General features: G+C 43.9%; 1 protein-coding gene across 3 annotated transcripts in view; it reads right to left on the bottom strand.

The window, feature by feature from the left end:
• The window catches only part of SMYD3 (SET and MYND domain containing 3), a gene marked incomplete at its 5' end in the record, with an annotated part of 751,002 nt that overhangs the window by 107,147 nt on the left and 621,424 nt on the right, over nt 1-22,431 (bottom strand). For all 3 annotated transcript variants that reach the window (XM_079724186.1, XM_079724187.1, XM_079724188.1), the window contains 2 exons: nt 692-866; nt 4,056-4,143. In XM_079724186.1, coding sequence (XP_079580312.1) covers nt 692-866; nt 4,056-4,143 — 263 coding nt within the window. The remainder of the gene's footprint in view (nt 1-691; nt 867-4,055; nt 4,144-22,431) is intronic.

Genomic DNA, 22,431 nt, shown 5'->3' with positions numbered 1-22,431 from the left:
CCAAATTCTCAGCACTAGACTTCAACACTGCCCTCCCCCCGCAAGTTCCCCTGGGTAACCAGAACCTCTAGGGGCAAAACACGCACGGGTCTGGAGGAGCTGAGGCCGGTCAAGAAACAACTCATTACCAGTAGTTCCTTCCTCTGATTCAATGACATGTTTGAGCAGGGCTGTCTCCCTGCTCTCCTGCTTGGGTCATAAGGTGATTATGAGGTCAGAAGGTTCAAGTAAAGGCACCCTGGGAACCATAAAGCCCTGAGAAATGGAAGAAACCAGCACTGCTGTCAGCCAGGTGGAGGGTCCCACACTGGCGTCCTCACCTAGATCAGCAGGGCTAAGGCCACAGGCCGCAGCCCCCAGGCTACGTCTGTGCCGAGCCCCTCTCTGCTCCCCCAAACTGTGTCCTTGCCTCTGCCATCGCCAGCATTGCACCTTATTACAAGCACTAGCTCCACGTGCAGACAGCATCTCATCAGTCCCTGCACACCCACAGTGCCTGACACACGGAAGGAACTTTACACATGAGGAATGAATGCATAAATGAACAAAGGTGTGGTTTTACACACTGATTGAGAAGCAGATGGAACACTCTTACAAAGCAGCAGTGATCAGGATGATGTCAGGCTCTCTCAAGCCTCTGCCCCAAGTAAAGACACTGTAGCCCTTACTTTAGCCCCTCCCCGGGACTCACCTGTATGGCTCCATGGTCCGAATGCCGTAGAACAACGCCTCCTCCAGCAGCCCAAGGTTGATGCAGGCGTCCATGGCACAGTCGAGCACCTTCAGCTGGTAGATGTTGATATCAGGAAGCCGCTCTGCGTTGCTGCTTAGGATCGTCTGGCACATGGCCAGAACCTGTTCCCACTCTGTTATTAACCTTAGTTAAGGATTCATTGTCTTCATCAAGAAAAAACAAAAGTAAAATGAGATTCTCGAAAAGGCTGAAGAGCTCCCAGGCACAGGAGGGAAGGAAGCGCCCATTATTTTGCACAGATGAGCTGCCTGAAAACACACTTGAGAAACAAAAACATGTAAGTGGTGTCTCAGAGAAGGAAATTCTGTTTACATCAACAAACCATCTTCCAACCAAGCCTGTGCTTTGAGGGATTAGATTTCCAAAGAACCATTCTTCCTTCCTATTCCTACATGTTTTCTCTTTAAACCTAGCCATGAAATAAATGCAGCTGTTTATTAAATAAGCTGAAGACTAAGTAAGTTAGTTCAGTTTAAAATTATTTACTCTGTTAGTTTCTGTTTCAAAAATGATCTGAAATTAAAGAAGCTTTAGAGAAACTCCTTTTAAAAAAGGAGGAGCTCATTTTTGCTTCTGTGCCATTTGAACCTTGGGCATATAAGAAACCAAAAACACAACCCCAGGCACACACTAGGGGAAACAACTTAAAGAAATCCATTTCCACTGGATCTCAAATTTAATGTTTTTGATTATAAAACAAAAGTGATTCAAGTCTATACTTAACCAAATAAAGGTATTCTTATTTTAAACCCCCAAATTAAAAGATAAATATTAAGAACATGTAGCTTATGTACATAAATTGCAGGCAGGGGGAAAGGGTGCTTTAAAAAGGGTGGGGAGAAGACCCAATATTCACTTCGGAGCCACAATGACTTTCCGATTAACCGTGAGTCCATAACTTACTCTCATGGAGCCCAGTGCGACCTCACTTTTTAAAACTGACAAGGCAGTCAGAGCACTGAGGAGGTGGTGCATGCAGCACGCCTCGAGTCCTTCAGGTGAACTCCCTCAGAAGCACAGCTGCAGGTGAAAGAGAAGGCAGGCCCCAGGGACCTGACACAGTTTCTTCCCTTTGATGCTGTGTTAGGCAAGACTGAGGCCGAGGAGGACGCTGGGCTGGGGCTGCCCGGCCCCCACTCCTCTCTCACCTTCAACCTGTGTAGCTCCGAATTCATCTGCTTCCATAGGCTGGAATTCCACAGGGCGCAAGGTTTGCAGATTTACAGAAATGGCATAGCGTTTGACCGCAGAAAAAGCTGGATTTAAATCTAAGCTAGTTCTGTCACTGGTCAGATTTGAGGTTCTGAGGATGTCACCTGTGCTTCGAAGTAGGCCAGAAATAAAAATGCCAAATGTCGCTGTAAGAATTAAATAAGATACCGTATGTAAAGTTTAAAAAAACGCTTCACGTGTTCTCTCCTGAGCCAGGCAGAATTGTGTACCTGGGACACAGCGGGAGAACATTTAGTGTCTTGCACAAGATCACACTGCACAAATATCAGTGCCTTCCTCCTCCTTTTACTGTCACGACCTCCGAGCGTGACCAGCTTAAGGAAGATGGTTCAGTGGAGTAAGGTGGATGGCATTTGCCCGCCACACACCCACACCCTGCCCGACTCTCACACAGCCCAGGGCTCTCCACCGCGCCTCCAACTCAAAGCCTCTTCCTCAGGTCCTAATACAGCATCCCCCATCCTGGACAGATGGTCCACCTGTCCTTTGCCCTCCCTCCAGCAAAATCTACCTTTTCCACAGTTCAGACTCTCAGGGCACTGCTTTCCAACACATCAGTGAACACTTTTGATAAACCAATCAAGCCACTTGCGTGAGTGGGAGCTCCTATTTTTATTAACCCTCACAGGAAATATATTTTTCTTTCAGTGGGGGCCTCTGGTGGCATAATACCTTACCCCACAGGCCTGACTTCCTGGTTAGTACTTCAGGCCCCCTAACACATGGCTGAGGGCATTTCTGTACATAACACTCTGTAACTTTAGGATGAGTCCTGTCTCTGAGGAGTTGCCTCTGGTCTCGGAAGAGGCACATTTATTGAAGAAAAGGGACTTGATGACTTTCTGTTGTATTCACCTGACGCACATGTTTAACGTTTGCAGCATGTGGCCCCCAGAGGCTGGGGGAAGCAGTATCTTAGGCAATGCACTGGTTTCGTAACAGACTGCCAGGCTAACCTCTGTGGCTTTTCATCCTAGGATTAGATATTTGATGGATTGTCAGGAGGAATGCCTGTCTCTTACACAATGCCAGACATTTCTGTGGCAAGACTTTGACTCTATTTTAACATCATGTTGCATGACCTCCATAATTATTTGCCTGTTCATTTACATATGCTCCAACTCATTTTAAAGAGGTCTGAGGTGACAAGCCTTAGAAGTAAAAACCAGATGCAGCCACTGACAGGAATACATCTACTTTATCCCCCAGCAAGCTGGGAGGGAGGGACCACGTGACAACTTCCCTTCGAAACACTGGCAACAGTCACCTGGCAAACAAGGCAAACCTTTCCTGTAAAACACATCAGTGAGCAAAAAAATGGAATAATTTTAACTAAGAGGCTTTTCTCCCAAGCTAATGCTGACCTGTATTTGCATTTTCTGGGTGTTGACCACAAGTCACTCTGCTCCAGTGAGGGGAGCAGGGAAGACAGCCCACCCGAAGAGAACAGACTATCGATGACAGAACAGGCACCTTTCTGCAGACTCTTCCATGACCATAAGACGATTGGGGGAAAAGAGAAAGGGGAACACAGTGAATCCACCTGGGAGTTAATCAACTCCTTGAGACTCAAAGACTGACAGACCACGGGCTCTTATAATCCTCCAGTGCTTATAGTCCTCCCGAGGTCCCCTCACGATTTACGCCAAGAAAGTGTATTGTGAAGCAACTCCCATTGCCATTGCAGTCATGGTTGACTACAGTCATTAAATTATAAGGATTCCAAGTTATACTTTTTAGAGAGGTAGGTTACGGGAGGAAGGGAATCCAGAAATTTGCTACCTTGTACATATAAAGGGAGTACTACTTACTGTCCTACTAATCCTGCCTATAAATTTGGATTATCATCTAATGGTGGAGAGGAATTCATGCTGACCTTACCATATCTTCCTTAGCCATTACTGAAATTGTTGGCTGGGGTCAGGGATGCAACCTGTGACCACGGAACAGAATGAAGCTCTTTGGCTCGTGGAGAGGTCAAACCCTGGACATGGATTCATTAATACTAGGCTCCAACCAGTAAGGAAGCAATCCTACAAAACAACTCAATCCACAGGTAAAAGGATACTCCAATGTGCCTTCAGGTCTTCGATTTTTTTCAGGGATTCTTGAACTTCCTTCCATACTTGTTCATCACCAGTTAGCATATCAGCATCCTGCTCAGGCCAAATTAAAAGAACAGAGGAAGACAAATTCCTCAATTAAAAAATGGGCAAAGGATCTGAATAGATATTTCTCCAGAGAAGAGATACAGATGGCCAATAAACCCATGAAAAGATGCTCAATATTATTAGCCATTGGGGAAATGCAAATCAAAACCACAAGGAGATACCATTTCTTAACTAGGATGGTTATAATCAAAAAGATAATAACAAATGTTGGGAAGGTTGTGGAAAAATTGGAAGCCTCATGCATTAGTGGTAGGAATGTAAAATGGTGCAGCCACTTTGGAAAACAGTTTGGCAGTTATTCTAAAAGTTAAACAGAGTTACTATACAACAAATCCACTCCATAGATGTATATGCAATAAAAATGAGAATATATGTTCACATAAAAACTTGTGCATAAATGTTCACAGCAGCATTATTCATAATAGCAAATAAAGTAGAAACAACCCAAATGTCCATCAACCAATGAATGGATAAACAAAATGTGGTATAGCCATACAATGGAATATTAGTTGACAATAAAAAGAAATGAAGTACTGGGCTTCCCTGGTGGCACAGTGGTTAAGAATCTGCCTGCCAATGCAGGGGACAAGGGTTCAAGCCCTGGTCCGGGAACTTCCCACATGCCGTGGAGCAACGAAGCCCGTGCGCCACAACTACTGAGCCTGCGCTCTAGAGCCCGTGAGCCACAACTACGGAAGCCCACATGCCTAGAGCCCGTGCTATGCAACAAGAGAAGCCAACGCAATGAGAAGCCCACGCACCTCAATGAAGAGTAGCCCCTACTCGCCGCAACTAGAGAAAGCACACACACAGCAAGGAAGACCCAACGCAGCCAAAAATAAATAAATTTAAAAATTAAAAAAAAAAGAAATGAAGTACTAATACATGCTACAACATGGATGAACCTTAAAAAACATCATGCTTAGTGAAAGAAGCCAGTCACAAAGGACCATATATTGTATGATTCCACCCATATGAAATGCTCAGAATAGATAAATCCATAGAGACAGGAAAGTAGATTAGTAAATGGCTAGGGCAGGGGGTGGTGGGTAGGGAGAACGGGGGAGTGACTACTAATGAGTTTTTTGGGGGTGATGAAAATATTCTAAAATCAATCATGTTGATGGTTCCATAACTCTTTGAATACATGAAAAGCTATTGAATTGTACACTTTAACTGATTGAATCGTACCATATGTGAATTATATCTCAATAAAGCTTACATATATACATATATGTATGTATGTATTTATCAGGAAGGGGAACAGAGGTAAGAGAAAGAATCATTTGTCAGGAGACCCAAGGATAACACTTTTAGAAAAAATAAATTTATTTATTTATTTATTTTTGGCGGCATCAGGTCTTCGTTGCTGCATGCGGGCTTTCTCTAGTCGTGGCCAGCGGGGGCTACTCTTCGTTGTGGGGCGTGGGCTTCTCACTGCGGTGGCTTCTCCTGTTGCAGAGCACAGGCTCTAGATGCACGGGCTTCAGTAGTTGTGGCACGCGGGCTCAGTAGTTGTGGCTCAGGGGCTTAGTAACCCCGTGGCACGTGGGATCTTCCTGGACCAGGGCTTGAACCCATGTCCCCTGCATTGGCAGGCGGATTCTTAACCACTGCGCCCTCAGGGAAGTCCCTACACTTCAATCAAATATTGAGTTATCAATCAAAATGAAGTTAGGTAAAAGATGAGCATAACTACACCCATGTGAACCAATGTTGACTTCTGCAAAAACTAAAGAAAAAAAACTTAAAAAGAAAAATGAAGGTAGCAAAACCTTCAAAATGAAGGTAGGAGTTACCATTTATTCATTGTCTGTCTTCCTACTGAGTCCTCTATTTTTCCTGTATGTCCACATTTCAAGAGCTCAGTAGCCACGTGTGGCTGTGGCTACCATATTGGGCAGCACAGACAGAGAACAGTTCTATCATCACAGAAAGTTCTACTGGATGGCACTGCTTTAAAGAGGCTAACCAAAGGGTAAGAAATTCTCATCAGACTCTACTCAAAACCAGGTGTTCCATATCCACTAGATTCTCAGTGGATGTCAGGGAGAAGAGCCATTCTAGAAAGTGATATCAAATCACAGCCACTGTGGGGTGATGGTAAAGGTGAGGGAAGGAAGACTTTTTCAAACTATATGTATCTCCCTGGAGATTCTTACATGCCTACGAGGGGAGGTTTATAGAATGACCCCTGTGAGAACCACTGCCAGAGTAAGCCTATGTTACTGGTGGGAAGATACATGTCACTCAAGTGTGCCAGGGCAGAAAAAAAGGAGGGCCACCAAGTACCACAGAAAAGAGATCTCAAGAACGGGAGAGGCAGTGGGTGTGTGTAGGAGGAAATGTGTGCATTTGTGTGAGTGTGTCTGTGTGACAGGGCTTTATGAGTCTCTGTGTACGTGTGTTGTACATATGTGTAATATAATAGGGTGGTTTTTAAAAAGACACCATAAGTGGACCCTACTTCTTTTAGGAAATTCCAAGTAAGAACCTAGTGTTTTGTGTGTATAAGAGGGAAATAAAAATCAATTGCTTTTGAAAGGTTAAACATCAGTCTCCCTCCAAATACCTGCTGTAAGTCCATCTCCATCTCCTGAAGCCACAGTTCCACCATATCACAAAAGCCTTTAATAACTTCCTAGTGCCTCCCAGTTGAGGCCCCCACATTAAAACTTGACAACCATTCGACAGAGAAATTAAAACCTTTACAGAGAAGCAAAAGTTAAGAGAATTCAGCACCACCAAACCAGCTTTACAACAAATGCTAAAGGAACTTCTCCAGGTAGGAAACACAAGAGAAGGAAAAGTCCTACATAAACAAACCCAAAACAATTAAGAAAATGGTAATAGGAACATACATATAGATAATTATCTTCAATGTAAATGGATTAAATGCTCCAACCAAAAGAGATAGACTGGCTGAATGGATACAAAAACAAGACGCATATATATGCTGTCTACAAGAGACTCACTTCAGACCTAGGGACACATACAGACTGAAAGTGAGGAGATGGAAAAAGATATTCCATGCAAATGGAAGCCAAAAGAAAATTGGAGCAGTAATTCTCATATCAAACAAAACAGACTTTAAAATAAAGACTATTACAAGAGACAAAGAAGGACACTACATAATGATCAAGGGATCAATCCAAGAAGAAGATATAACAATTGTAAATAGTTATACACCCAACACAGGAGCACCTCAAAACATAAGGCAAATGCTAACAGCCATAAAAGGGGAAATCAACAGTAACACAATAACAGTAGGGGACTTTAACACCTCACTTTCACCAATGGAGAGATCATCCAAAATGAAAATAAATAAGGAAACATAAGCTTTAAATGACACATTACACAAGATGGACTTGATTGATATTTATAGGACATTCCATCCAAAAAACAACAGAATACACTTTCTTCTCAAGTGCTCATGGAACATTCTCCAGGATAGATCATATCTTGGGGCACAAACAAAGCCTTGGTAAATTTAACAAAACTGAAATCATATCAAGTATCTTTTCCAACCACAACACTATGAGACAATGTCAATTACAGGAAAAAAAACTGAAAAAAACACAAACACATGGAGGCTAAACAATACATTACTAAATAACCAAGAGATCACTGAAGAAATTAAAAAGGAAATCAAAAAATACCTAGAAACAAAAGACAATGAAAACACGATGACCCAAAACCTATGGGATGCAGCAAAAACAGTTCTAAGACGGAAGTTTATAGCAATACAATCCTACCTCAAGAAACAAGAAAAATCTCAAAAAAAACAACCTAACCTTATACCTAAAGCAACTAGGGAAAGAAAAACAAATAACCCCAAAGTTAGCAGAAGGAAAGAAATCATAAAGATCAGATCAGACATAAATGAAAAAGAAATGAAGGAAACAATAGCAAACATCAATAAAACTAAAAGCTGGTTCTTTGAGAAGATAAACAAAATTGATAAACCATTAGCCAGACCCATCAAGAAAAAAAGGGAAAAGACTCAAGTCAACAGAATTAGAAATGAAAAAGGAGAAGTAACCACTGACACGGCAGAAATACAAAGGACCATGAGAGATTACTACAAGCAACTCTATGCCAATAAAATGGACAACCTGGAAGAAATGGACAAATTCTTAGAAAAGCACAACCTTCCAAGACTGAACCAGGAAGAAACAGAAAATATAGACAGACCAATCACAAGCAATGAAATTGAAACTGTGATTAAAAATCTTCCAACAAACAAAAGCCCAGGACCAGATGGCTTCACAGGCGAATTCGATCAAACATTTAGAAGAGTTAACACCTATCCTGCTCAAACTCTTCCAAAATATAGCAGAGGAAGGAACACTCCCAAACTCATTCTACGAGGCCACCATCACCCTGATACCAAAACCAGACAGAGATGTCACAAAAGAGAAAACTACAGGCCAATAACACTGATGAACACAGATGCAAAAATCCTCAACAAAATACTACCTAACAGAATCCAACAGCACATTAAAAGGATCAAACACCATGATCAAGTGGGGTTTATCCCGGGAATGCAAGGATTCTTCAATATATGCAAATTGGGCTTCCCTGGTGGTGCGGTGGTTGAGAGTCCACCTGCCGATGCAGGGGACACGGGTTCGTGCCCCGGTCCGGGAGGATCTCACATGCCGTGGAGTGGCTGGGCCCATGAGCCATGGCCGCTGGGCCTGCGCGTCCGGAGCCTGTGCTCCGCAACAGGAGAGACCACAACAGTGAGAGGCCCGCGTACCGCAAAAAAAAAAAAAAAAAAAAAAATTATATATATATATATATATATATATATATATGCAAATCAATTGATGTGATACACCATATTAACAAATTGAAGGAGAAAAACCATATGATCATCTCAACAGATGCAGAAAAAGCTTTTGACAAAATTCAACACCCATTTATGATAAAAACTCTCCAGAAGGTAGGCATAGAGGGAACGTACCTCAACATAATAAAGGCCATATATGACAAACCCACAGCCAACACTGTTCTCAATGGTGAAAAACTGAAACCATTTCCTCTAAGATCAGGAAGAAGACAAAGTTCCCCACTCTCACCACTATTATTCAACATAGTTTTGGAAGTCCTAAGCATGGCAATCAAAGAAGAAAAATAAATAAAATGAATCCACATCGGAAAAGAAGAAGTAAAACTGTCACTGCTTGCAGATGACATGATACTATACTTAGAGAATCCTAAAGATGCTACCAGAAAACCACTGGAACTAGTCAATGAATTTGGTAAAGTAGCAGGATACAAAATTAATGCACAGAAATCTGTTGCATTCCTATACACTAACAATTAAAAATCTGAAGGAGAAATTAAGGAAACACTCCCATTTACCAATGCAACAAAAAGAATAAAATACCTAGGAATAAACCTACCTAAGGAGACAAAAGACCTGTGCACAGAAAACTATAAGACACTGAATAAAGAAATTAAAGATGATACAAACATATGGAAAGATATACCATGTTTTTGGATTTCACAATCAACATTGTGTAAATGACTATACTACCCAAAGCTATCTACAGATTCAATGCAATCCCTGTCAAACTACCAATGGCATTTTTCACAGAACTAGAACAAAAAATTCCACAATTTGTATGGAAACACAAAAGTCCCCGAATAGCCAAAGCAATCTTGAGAAAGAAAAATGGAGTTGGAGGAATTAGGCTCCCTGACTTCAGACTAAATTACAAAGCTACAGTAATGAAAACAGTATGGTACTGGCACAAAAACAGAAATATAGATCAAGGGAACAAGACAGAAAGCCCAGAGATAAACGCACGCACATATGGTCACCTTATCTTTGATAAAGGAGGCAAGAATACACAATGGAGAAAAGACAGCCTCTTCAATAAGTGGTGCTGGGAAAACTGGACAGCTACATGTAAAAGAATGAAATTAGAACACTTCCTAACCCCGTGCACAAAAATAAACTCCAAATGCATTAAAGACCTAAATGTAAGGCCAGACACTGTAAAACGCTTAGAGGAAGACATAGGTAGAACACTCTATGACATAAATCACAGCAAGATCCTTTTGGACCCACCTCCTAGAGAAATGAAAATAAAACCCAAAGTAAACAAATGGGACCTAATTAAACTTAAAAGCTTTTGCGCAGCAAAGGAAATTATAAAGAAGAAGAAAAGACAATGGGAGAAAATATTTGCAAATGAATCAACGGACAAAGGATTAATCTCCAAAATATACAAGCAGCTAATGCAGCTCAATACCAAAAAAACAAACGACCCAATCCAAAAATGGGCAGAAGACCTAAACAGACATTTCTTCAAAGAAGATATACACAGATTGCTAGCAAACACATGAAAGGATGCTCAACATCACTAATCACCAGAGAAATGCAAATCAAAACTACAATGAGGTATCACCTCACACCAGTCAGAATGGCTATCATCAAAAAATCTACAAAAATAAATGCTGGAGAGGGTGTGGAGAAAAGGGAACCCTCTTGCACTGTTGGTGGGAATGTAAATTGATACAGCCACCATGGAGAACAGTGTGCAGGTTCCTTAAGAAACTAAAAATAGAATTACCATATGACCCAGCAATCCCACTACTGGGCATATACCCTGAGAAAACCATAATTCAAAAAGAGACATGTACCACAATGTTCATTGCAGCACTATTTACAATAGTCAGGACACAGAAGCAACCTAAGTGTCCATCGACAGATGAATGGATAAAGAAGATGTGGCACATATATACAATGGAATATTACTCAGCCGTAAAAAGAAACGAAACTGAGTTATTTGTAGTGAGGTGGATGGACCTAGAGTCTGTCCTACAGAGTGAAGTCAGAAAAAGAAAAACAAATACCGTATGCTAACAAATATATGAAATGTAAAAAAAAAAAAAAAAAAGGTTCTGATGAACCTAGGGGCAGGACAGGAATAAAGATGCAGAGGTAGAGAATGGATTTGAGGTCACGGGGAGGGGGAAGGGTAAGCTGGGATGAAATGAGAGAGTGGCACTGATATATATACACTACCAAACGTAAAATAGATAGCTAGTGGGAAGCAGCCGCATAGCACAGGGAGATCAGCTCGGTGCTTTGCGACCACCTAGAGGGGTGTTTTAGGGAAGGTGGGAGAGAGACGCAAGAGGGAGGGGATATGGGGATATATTTATATGTATAGCTGATTCACTCTGTTATACAGCAGAAACTAACACACCACTGTAAAGCAATTATACTCCAGTAAAGATGTAAAAAAAAAAAAATCTTGACAACCATGGCAATTCTTGATTAAATTTTTGTTTTATATTTCACTACTGGCAGCTCAAACCTTAGGCTCTAGGCAAAATATCTCACTTGTTACACTCTATGGTAGGCAGACACATGCATCCCCAAAGATGTCCACGTCCTGATCCCCAGAACCTGTGAATATGTTAGCATACATGGCGAAGGGGAATTAAGTTGCAAGTGGCATTCAGACTGTTGGTCAGCTGACCTTAAAATTAAGAGACTGTCCTGGACTACCTAAGTGGGCCCAGTGGAATCACAAGGTTCCTTAAAAGCGGAAGGAGGCAGAAGAGAAGGTCAGAGCAATGTGATGTGAGGAGGACTTAACCTGCCTTTGCTGGCCTTGAAGACAGAGGAAGGGACCCACAGAGGAAAGAGTACAGGCAGCCTGCAGAAGCTGGAAAAGGCAGGGAAACAGATTCTCTCCTGGAGCCTCCAGAAAGAATGTAGCCCTGGCAAGACTTTGATTTTAGCCCAGTGAGGCCAGTGTGAGGCTTCTGACCTCCAGCACTGTAGATAATAAGTTTGTGTTAAGTCACTAATTTTATGATAATTGTTACAGCTGCCATAGGAAACTGATACAGCCCCTAACATGCTCCTGCTCTTCTGGCCACTGGGACTTGGTACATGACCCTCCTGGTCCCTGAAGTTAATTAATTCCATCACTCATCTATTCAATTAAAATTTACTGGGTGCCAACTGGGCATTGTTCTAGGCACGGAGGATAGAGCAGTGAAGACATCAGACAGTCACAGCGTTCACGCTCCAGAGTGAGAAGGAGCATGGGATGACAGAAAACACACACACACACACACACACACACACACACACACACAAATTATATTTGTCAGAGGGAAAAACAAATAAACAGGGAAGAGCGATGGGGAGTACTAATCCCAGGGAGTTTAGCGTGATCGGGGAAGCCATCTCTGAGAAGACGACTTAGAGGTGAAGAAGAGGTGAAGGAGCAGAGGTGAGAGTTCTAGGAAGAGGGGACCGCAAGTCTTGAGGTGCAGAGGCAGGAACAGGCCTGCATGTTCCAGGAACAGCAAGGAGGCTGGTGTGGATAGAGGTCCTGGGCTGTCGTTTGAGCGCATGTCAGATTGTCCCCATTTCCACAGTAATATAGGTCTTATTCTTCTTTGATCCTACCTCTCCCAAATACCTACCACAGAACCATGTATGTAACAAAAGCTCAGTTAAATGTCTGTAGAGTGGATTTGGAAGAAGAAAACTACCATTTATTTGATCATGATCTGGATGACTCTTGTATGTATTTCAATTATTCCTCACAACATCCTTGTAGGGCATCAATGCCTACAATGAACAAATGAGGCACAAGACAGTCTTAAAGCTTAAGTAACAGTTACAAATGTCCTTCTGCCCCTAACTGCCAGGGGTAAGATTCAAATTCAAGCCTGTCTGGCTCTGGAGCCCGTGCTCTTTCTACTGTCTTCGTGTTGAATTTGAATTTGTCTTTCTCCTAGGCTTGCTTAGAAGGTGAAACTCATGTTTGTGAGACAGTTAAGTTCAACACACACTCAACTCATGGCCCCTATGATCTTCCTAGTCATAGCACTTGGAAAAGGGCAATAAAATCCTCCAACGTGGAACCCACAGTGGAACTTGCATTCTTCCACCAAGCAGAGTGAGACCATGGCCCAAGGCAGAGCAATTTCATATGGGAATTATATTCACAACGAAATCCCCACCATTATCTAATTAGCTGTTTTTTGGGTTGAGCCTAAGGCTTTATTTACTTCACAGAAGAGCAGGCAAGCTTTGAAATTGTTTCCAAACATTCAGAAACAATAGCTCTTGGGAGCACTTTATACTGGAGCTAGACAAAGCTACATTCACTCACAGCTAGCCATCCACGCCAGGAGGGTTTCACCAAGGTGATAGTCTCCACTCGCAGGTTCCCAGCGCACCTTACCTTGCTGCCATGTCCTGACCCTCCCTTCCCATTCTGTCACTTCTTCTGTAACTGTCCCTATAATGGGGTCTACCTCCCCTGTTCCCACACCAACCAGGTAGGAGGAGACCATTCACAGGTGTGTGTGTGTGTGTGTGTGTGTACGTGTGTAATATATATACACAAACAGAGAAACTACTTATGGAAGCATAAATTAAATCTTCTAATTTTTCAATTTACAAATATAAGACTAAATTAGTGTGCTCTTTTTCACAGTCCCTAACGTATGAAATTAGTAAATTTATTTCATTATTTCTTATCCAAACGTATCAAAGATGCTTGCTATCATTTAGGGAAAGAATTCCTTTCTGAACTTCAGCTTTACTATGTAAAAGGAGCTTGAATAGGTGAGTCCTGAAATTTGTTTTCAGTAGGGGGAGAACACTATATATATATAATAAAATGTACCATTGCTGAGTTTTCTACAAACGATCAAAATAATTTGGACTCTATGCAGAAGGGTTCCTGAGAAGCTCCACTCTGCTGGGAAATGATGAAGAGAATGAGGAACGTGTTGGTTGCAGCAACAACAGCACCTCTGTCCTGACCCCTGTGTGTCCCTGGCAAGGCCTCCTTTGTCTGCCCTCAGCTTCCTCACTGGTAAAATGAGAAGGTGGTCTCATGACCACTTGAGCCTGGAGCAGTGCACAGCTAGTTCAGCTCTACTTCTGGTGACCACTCCCTCGCACAGCTCCAGTAACGTCCTTAAAAAGTGTGTCTTCATTTTAAACAACGAACACATGGAAATAGCTCATCTAAGGCAGGATTGTGCCAGCTGTTCTCAGAATCTTGGCAGGAATGAGTCTCCTGAATTTCTCCCTTCTCCCTTCGACCACTCAAGCTCCTCTACCTGTCCCACCCCCCAGTGGCCAGGTGCAAACTCCTCACAACTGCAGTCATTGCTCTTGATACTTGATTCCTTCTCATTCACCCCCTTTCTTTCCTCTCACAGCCCCCCGCCCTGCCCGAATCTGACCCATCCCCGGATCCATCTTAATGCCAATACACCTTTCTTCCAAGTGGAATCCTTTCCCTTTGGATTCTGTCAGGACTAGGATTGCAGTTTCCTACTCTTTTCTTGGATCTCTATTTCCAATCATTTCTCCCGCTTTCTTCCCATTTGTCCCTTTTGGACACAGTGTCGAATGTTCTCGATCAGGAAATGTTGTCTATCCGCCCTCCTGAGCCACCATAGACATTCTGCAAACCTCTCTCTTAGCACCAAGCTGTCATTAATGATCTACTGTTTCCTCAACTAGCTCAGAACTCCCTGAGGGACCATGACCTCATCATAACTATTCCCAGTGCCATCATGGTAAGTTATTCAGTAAATGTTTGGGGACAAAGTAGATGAATGTAGAGAGAGGAGTGATCTTCTACAATCCATAGGTAACAGTACTGCAAGAATAAAATACCTTAATTCCACAACAACAAGGACAATCTCAGCCAAGGAAACAGAAGATTGTTCTCTTCACTCCATACTCCTGTCTTGACTTGTTTCTAATATTACTGTATCATGATTATGTTGGAAAATGATGTGTTCTCAATGTAACTGTTGGTATTTACCAAATGCCCAGATACTGGTCTAGAACCTAAAGGTGACCGCTACCCACAGCATAAGAAATCCCACGCAAGCTCAGGACCCGTGCTGTGGGACAGCAGCATCAAGGCTGCCTGGGAGGGAGCTCTGTTCACTCCCCTGGCTTCTATCTCCAACATCATCCTGAGCCTCCTGCCACTCACCTGGCAGAGAGGTCCCTGCCCCCAACTACCCGTGCATGGATCAGTGAGGCCGTCTAACTTCCCCCATACATGGCTGCTACATAAATACCCTAACTTTATTCCCTTAAGAGTAAAAAATAGGTACCAGATGATATGAGATACTCCACTACGTCAAAGGGTGTCCGTCCACACAATTACATTCAATTGGCCAAATGCTTCCTCTAGGTTTCAAAGTAGAAGCATCCCTGCCAGGTGTCAGTGGTTTTTGTTAGAATTAGAAATCTGAGTTTCTTCAATAGGGCAAGGTTGGAATCCAGCAAGACTGGTTGACCACATCCTTGGGAAAGTGACCAGTGGCTCTATCAGGCTCAAACATCAGATGCAGCCATCCAGATCTACTTTGCATCTGGAACACTTAAACAGATGTGTTCACTTGGCTCACAAGTGTTTGATGTTGAAACTCTTGCATTGGGTTAATTTCAGATGGTTCACATTAAGAGGAAAAGGAGAAAGGCAATCTGCTTTCCAGTACTTCCTGTTACCCAATCCTCATGCAAACTCTAATTAGATTGGATTGGAGAGGGACGAGTACAGGCTAGGAAATAAAATTACTGAACACATAAACTTTTCCAGTAATTCAATAATTCTAGTGTCTTAAAAGAAGAGGAGGTTTTTTTGTGTTTTGTTTTGTTCTGTTTCTAAAGCAAAACGAGGTTCAAATATAGTGTCTGCACTTCAGAGAGAGATTGGGAAGTCCTGAAATTCAAAACTATGAGGGAAACAAAGTACAATTTGCAGTGCTTTTGACCGAGGTACTCTAGTTCATGGATAATATACTGGGAACTAATAGATTAATGCACAACATCATTGAAAAACCTTATGATTCACAGGAAACATCTCTGCTGGAACCAATTTCCACCTCCTCTGGAAAAAACTGAAAACATTTCAGATTTAACTTGAGGGGGAAAGTGGCTCTTTCATAAAGTGGAAAAAACAGTGGTTAAAAATAGAGCATTCACTATTATATCAACCACAAACCAGTCAATGGGCATTATGGACAGGGAAGAAGAATGTTCTCTCAAGGAAGCATGTACAACTTGCAGAATGTTCTACTTAGCAATTAAGCAACGGTACACAATAATTAGAACTTAGTGAAAGGAACACTGGATTTAGTCCTAAAATGAATCTCTGCTCCATAGTTGTGTGATCTTGGCCAGATATTTAACCTCCCTGAAGCTAAGATTTTCAGTAGTAATAATTCTGCATAGATGCACTTTCTAACCCATGACCTTTGCATCCTCTAGAAGCACTAATGTCATGAACGGCATAGTGGCCCGAGTTTTCAATAACCATCCTAGAGGGCAGGGGTCTGACTGGAGTCTGCTTTGTTTGGTGGGCGGGAGAAAAACAGGCTCATCCTAATATTGATGAGCACCACTGAACTTTCTGTTCCCGCTGCAGCTGTCAGCATTTGTCAATGCCGATCGAACTTGATTCCTCAGGACTCTACTGCAACTACAGATTGCCACAAGGCCATACACTGGAACCAACTGCGGGGTCAAGGTTAAATATCCAGGAACACAGAATTGCCAGCAGGAAGGGGAATGCCCCTTCAGGGCTTCTAGGAAAGTGACCAAAGCCTTGAGTGTGACTGAGAACCATCAAAGGCCTTTCCCAGCTATGGCCTCAACACCTCCCCTCCCTCTGTGCTGGGTGTTCCCAAAGCAGTGACTAAAACTCCTTCTCAGAGAATTAAGCTCATTTGCTTATATGAAATCAGGTCCATTTAGAGGAAATAAAAAGCAGTTGGCATCCACACACTTGGGGGAGCTTGAAAGCCTACCCGTGTCAGTGGTGTTTGCTGGAAATCTGCCTTTAGTGCAACAGTGTGTGGATCAGCATGACTGGCTGATAGGCAAAGGCAGGTGAAGATTAAACGAAGACGCTGAAGCAGCAGACACTTCCTACCACCCTCCTCCACGAGAAAGACATGTTCCTGAGAATACAGAATGGGCTTATACGCAGCAGAAGGCTACTGGCTCTGTTTGCAAAAGCACATTTAAGGAGAATTTGTCGCAACTCCCAGCAGAGTCCTACTGATCTTGTTGTGTAAACACCACAAGGTGGAAGGTCTGAGACTGGGAAAAATGCAAACATTTTACAGGAAAAAATGTTCTAATGGCAACCCTCATTAAGGCAAAGTGTACACCCAAATTTCAGGGCAGGTTTTGTTTTAATGGAGATGCAAACCACAGCCCTCATCTCCTAATGCCTGTCACGCCTCCAGCTCATCTTTCCTTCTTTGGGAACAGCTGCTTTCACTTTCCTCTGCAAACACAGAGGAAAGCGCTTGGAACCGCAGCAGAACAGTTTCAAGTTAGGTATAAGGGGCAGTGTTCTGAGTGCGACGGTTAGCATGACCTGGACGTGGGTCCTCCAGAGACATTTATAAATAGGATGAACAACAGCAGGATGTAGGTTCTCTGCTTGTGGCATATGGGAGTGTGTGACAGGCAGCACCGTGAAATGGAAATAAGGAGGCTGGAGTCCCAAGCCCAGCTCTGCTGCTGGCCTGCTGTGCGCCCTGTAGGCTAACAATGCCTCCTGGCTCAGCTACCCCAGGTGAGAACCTGATTAAGGTTACCATGGAGATGGAAACGGATCCTTCCACTCCATCAGTCACCTGTGTATATGGTGTCTATTGTGCGCGAAGAGAGACCTGAAATTCTGATGGGAGAGACTTTGGAATCTGTGGTTGTGCAACAGACTGCGAACACCTTCATTCTATTTTAAGCTGATTTTTCTCATGTATAAAATACACCAGTCAGAGCAGAGAGAGTATGCAGAGGACTGAACAAAGACTAGACCCAGCCCAGTACTGCACTCTGCCAACCAAAGAACTTGACAATGATTATTTAATCCACACATCTCCTCGAACGCTTGCATGTATGATGATTAGAGTGGGCAACTTTCCAAACTCACACGAGAATATGGTATTTGCTTATCTGCTAAAGCAAGCACATCAGATTATTTAATCTGTGGTCTCAAATTGAGGGACTACTAGTTTAGTTGGGGTCCACACTAACGATTTCAGATAATAGTCCTGGACAGAAGTCTAGACGTGCTTTTTTAGGAGGTAATCATAAGCGTAACCAAAGGAAATTATTTAATGTGACATCAGAATCTGTCCCTTAACACCAGTGAAGGCCATTTCTTCTAGCTTCCCCTACCTTTTCATAGCTGGCTTGCACCAGCTTCTCACCAGTTCTTACCAATACCCTGTAAGGAAGCACTGAAATCCACAGACCATGTGCCAGACGGGCAAAAAGTTCAAAAGAAGTATGTCCCGGTTTGAGGGAAGAATTATCTTTAATATCTCAGTCATATTTTCAAAAAGAAAGCACTCAGGATTGCATTTGTCTCTCAGAGGAGAAACACCGGTGCTGTTCCAGTTATTCTAAAACAATTCTGTCATCTGTGAATTAATCCACACAGAGCTCTGTTCCTGGAAGCTGGCGGGAGTAGGGGGGAAGGGTCATTCCAGAGGGCATCACTCATAAGCTGAGGGTCTGGCAGGGAGACCACTCCTTCTAAGGTCTGGGAGAGGAGGTGACCAAATTCCATGGTTCAGCTCTTTTTTTGCCCCACCTCGTACCCGTGAGAGACCCCACACAAAATCACCAGGACTCAGATGCTCTTCCTGGCAACTGTGCATGCCGTGGAAGTGAAGTACTGGCCGAGGGCTCGGTGAGCGTTCCCTGGCGCCCCACCAACAGAAAGCACACGTCTGCATTTTATATTCCAGGAAACTCCAATCTGGCCCTCAGCCAGGGGACCTTTTTATAATGTCAAAGATAAAAGCACTGGCCATGTTTGGTGCCCTGCCTCCACCTCCATTCTCTTGTAACCATGTCAGAAACCAAGCAGGCATTACTGTTAACAGAGCCTTCCAGACAAAAGTCTGATGGAGCTTCATAAACATTACCAGGTGATGATCAGAGATGTCCCCACTTCACAGAAAGAGAGAGAGGTACAGGAAGGAGCAAGTGATTTCACGGAGGGCATGTTGGAAATCCTGGGGAAAACTGGAAACATACACTGAAGTATGTACTCAGAATATTCCTGCTCCTAAAGAATACCCACTGAGTCATGGGCATCTTTCATGAGAACCTGGCATGTTGTCAACGTCAAATCTCAAATCTGCCCCCAAATAGTATAGGTATAATCTGTACACTGATGTCTCACACGGTCCCCACGAAATTTCAGGTGTCCAAAATGTCATTTTGGGTGTACAAGATGGCCTAATTCTCTCTTTTCATACCCCTTGCCCCAGGGAATGCAATGATGCCAGCCACAGAGGATTTATAAAATCATTACCTCTTAATCAGTTTTTATTTTCTTTGTGAGTCATACTCTGTGGGTCAAAGTATATAGCTCCAGCTGTTTTCCTTTAACATTTCTGTTTTATTATTTGTTTAACTTCCCAGATTACTTGAAAGTAAGATTCTAATATTAGTCAATGTTCATCATCAATTAGAATATGCATGGAATTCTTTTCTGGAAGTAGACAAATATGAAAATCCCTTTTGCTCTGCACAAGTGTAGCCAGAACTTCATTCAGAGAGTTTAACACATGAGAGAACCTGATTTTCATCACCAACGGGAGCTGAACTCTTTGGGATATGCCTATTTGACATCTATCAGAGGCTTTAGCTCACTCTGGGAGGCTACAGAGCGCTGACTTCCTGACACATCCTACCAATAACGCACAAACAGCAGATGCACCAGGAATGTGCTTTAAGGGATACCAAGGTCTCTGACTTTGTTCCAAACTCAGACCTATTGTTCCTCCAGCTTTGGTTCTCTTCCCTGCTGTCAGGGTCTGATGCAGTGGGTATATTTTTAGAATCACCTGAATAACTTTTTAAAATACAGAGGCCCAGGTCTCCTCTGGGCAAATGATAGCAGAATCCCTCAGGGATGGGCAGGTGTCTGTATTTTTTATAAGTTACCCAGGTTATTCCACCACACAGTCAGGACCAAGGACCACACCTGGTCTTTGCTCCCTCAGTCATTGGCTCTAATCTCTTCGATCCTACTTGTCACTTTTCTTGCAAGACTTGCTGCAAGCGTCTAATGGTTTAGGCTTATTTTCCTGGTCTACTCAATCAACAGTTACATCTCCCATGCTCGCTGCTTCTGCACAGATGAGTTTGTTTAGGATAGACACAGAAAGTGACCAAGTCCAGGGCACTATGATTGTCTTTTTTTAAATAAATTTATTTATTTATTTGTTTATTTTTGGCTGCATTGGGTCTTCGTTGCTGCCCGTGGGGCTTTCTCTAGTTGTGGCGAGCGGGGGCTACTCTTTGTTGCAGTCCGCGGGCTTCTCATTGTGGTGGCTTCTCTTATTGCAGAGCACGGGCTCTAGGTGCACAGGCTTCAGTAGCTGTGGCAGGCGGGCTTCAGTAGTTGTGGCACATGGGCTCAGTAGTTGTGGCTTGCGGGCTCTAGAGCGCAGGCTCAGTAGTTGTGGCACATGGGCTTAGTTGCTCCGCAGCATGTGGGATCTTCCCGGACCAGGGCTCGAACCCGTGTCCCCTGCATTGGCAGGCGGACTCTGAACCACTGCGCCACCAGGGAAGTCCCACTATGATTGTCTTAAGCTCAACACATGCCAACACTTCCAAATGTACATTAGGGTTAGGCATTGGAACTGCAAAGATGTAGATGAGACGTGGCCTTAGCCTTGACGGGCTTAGAGTCTAATGGCTGAAAGAGCCACGTAAACATATTGTTCCTAAACACAGCAAGTGAGAAGAGAGAGAGAAGCCCTGGGGTTATGAGCGCAGAGGCAGGGCCCTGTGTCCAACCAGGGTTAGGGAATGTATCCTAGAGAAGACGAGGCCTGAGCTCGCTCTCGAGGGCTATGCAAGTGTTAGACTGGAGCAGGCAAGTGGGAGGGGCAGCGCGAGCAAACAGGGGGCCCCAGGCCGCTCAGCGGGGAGGAGCCCGAGCTGCAGGGCAGGAGTGCTGACACGGAGGGTGGAAGCACACATCGGGCCTCTCTGGCCCTACTGTGTCTTCGGGTACTTGCAGCTTGGGGGCTGCTTGTTCATAGCTCGAGGCTTTATTTCAGAGGGTGGGGTGGTGGTGAACCTGGGGCCCTACTTCCAGATACATCCACAGACCTGAAAACGTAAGGCTGGATGAAACAGTTAATGGAGGGAAAGGGGAGAAAGTAAAGGTTTAGGGACGAGGACGAAGAGCAGGGCAGGGGCCACACAGAGACGTCGAAGGACCTGAAGTATAACCGCTGTGTTGTTCAAACATTTATGTGGGAAATACACTGACTGAAGGTGGGAAGACCAGCTAGGCAGATATCTAGCAGCTGAGAAGGAGGTGGCGTGAACCCAAATAAGGCAATGGCCCCAGGGACAGAGACAGAGGAGGGGCCAAGCTAAGGGAGCTGAAGAAGGTGATGGCTCGGGGGAAACAGTCTGTGGAGGAAGATGCCAGGACCGTTGTCAAGCCTCTGCCTTCATGACTGAGTGCAGGATGAGGCTTCAGGTGAGATCGGGGATAGATTACCAAGGCGTTTAGAAAGGCAAATTCCGCTGAATACGAAACGCCTGCAGGGAGCCCAGCTAGGGCTGCCCCACAGCGAGTTAGAAATACAAAACTAGACCCAGAAGTCAAGCACGGGTGAGAAGGACAGATCTGGAAGTCACTGCCACATAGGTGGAAGCTGCAGATACGGGAGTGGAGGAAACCAGCTCATCCAGAAGAACCCCAACGTGTAAGGAGGAAAGGAGGGGAAGTGGAGGAGGGTGCAGGAGCGACGGGGGAGAGTATTCCTAGAAGGAGGGAGGGAGGGCTCCACAGCTCAGAATGCAACACAGGGGCCAACGGGGAAGAGACCCGCAGGAGGCCACTCGACTTGGAATCAGGGGCTCACTGATGACACCAGAGAGACAGTTTCAGCGGGTGACGATGGTGAAAGCCTATTTGAGGGAGTTAAGAGAAAACGAAGAGACGGGGTCATTCCTTACGTGTGTAGACGACTCTTTCAAGGGGTTTCACAAACTGAAGAAAAGGAAACGGTGGCTAGAGGCAAAAGACAAAGTGGGGAGAGAGGTCGTTTTTTTTAATATTGGCAGGAGGTGCCGGGGGGCAGCGGTGACTTGGCTTTGGCAAGGAGGCTGAAGAGGAAGACAGAGAAGGGTGATGCAGACATAGCTGCATGTGGAGAGGGTGGGATGGGACGGGAAGTTGAGGGACA

This window comes from Hyperoodon ampullatus, assembly GCF_949752795.1.
Source record: "Hyperoodon ampullatus genome assembly, chromosome: 2".
In the NCBI taxonomy this organism is placed as follows: domain Eukaryota; kingdom Metazoa; phylum Chordata; class Mammalia; order Artiodactyla; family Ziphiidae; genus Hyperoodon; species Hyperoodon ampullatus.
Note: the sequence above shows the minus strand (reverse complement) of the source record. Positions and strands in the feature narration are given on the sequence as shown.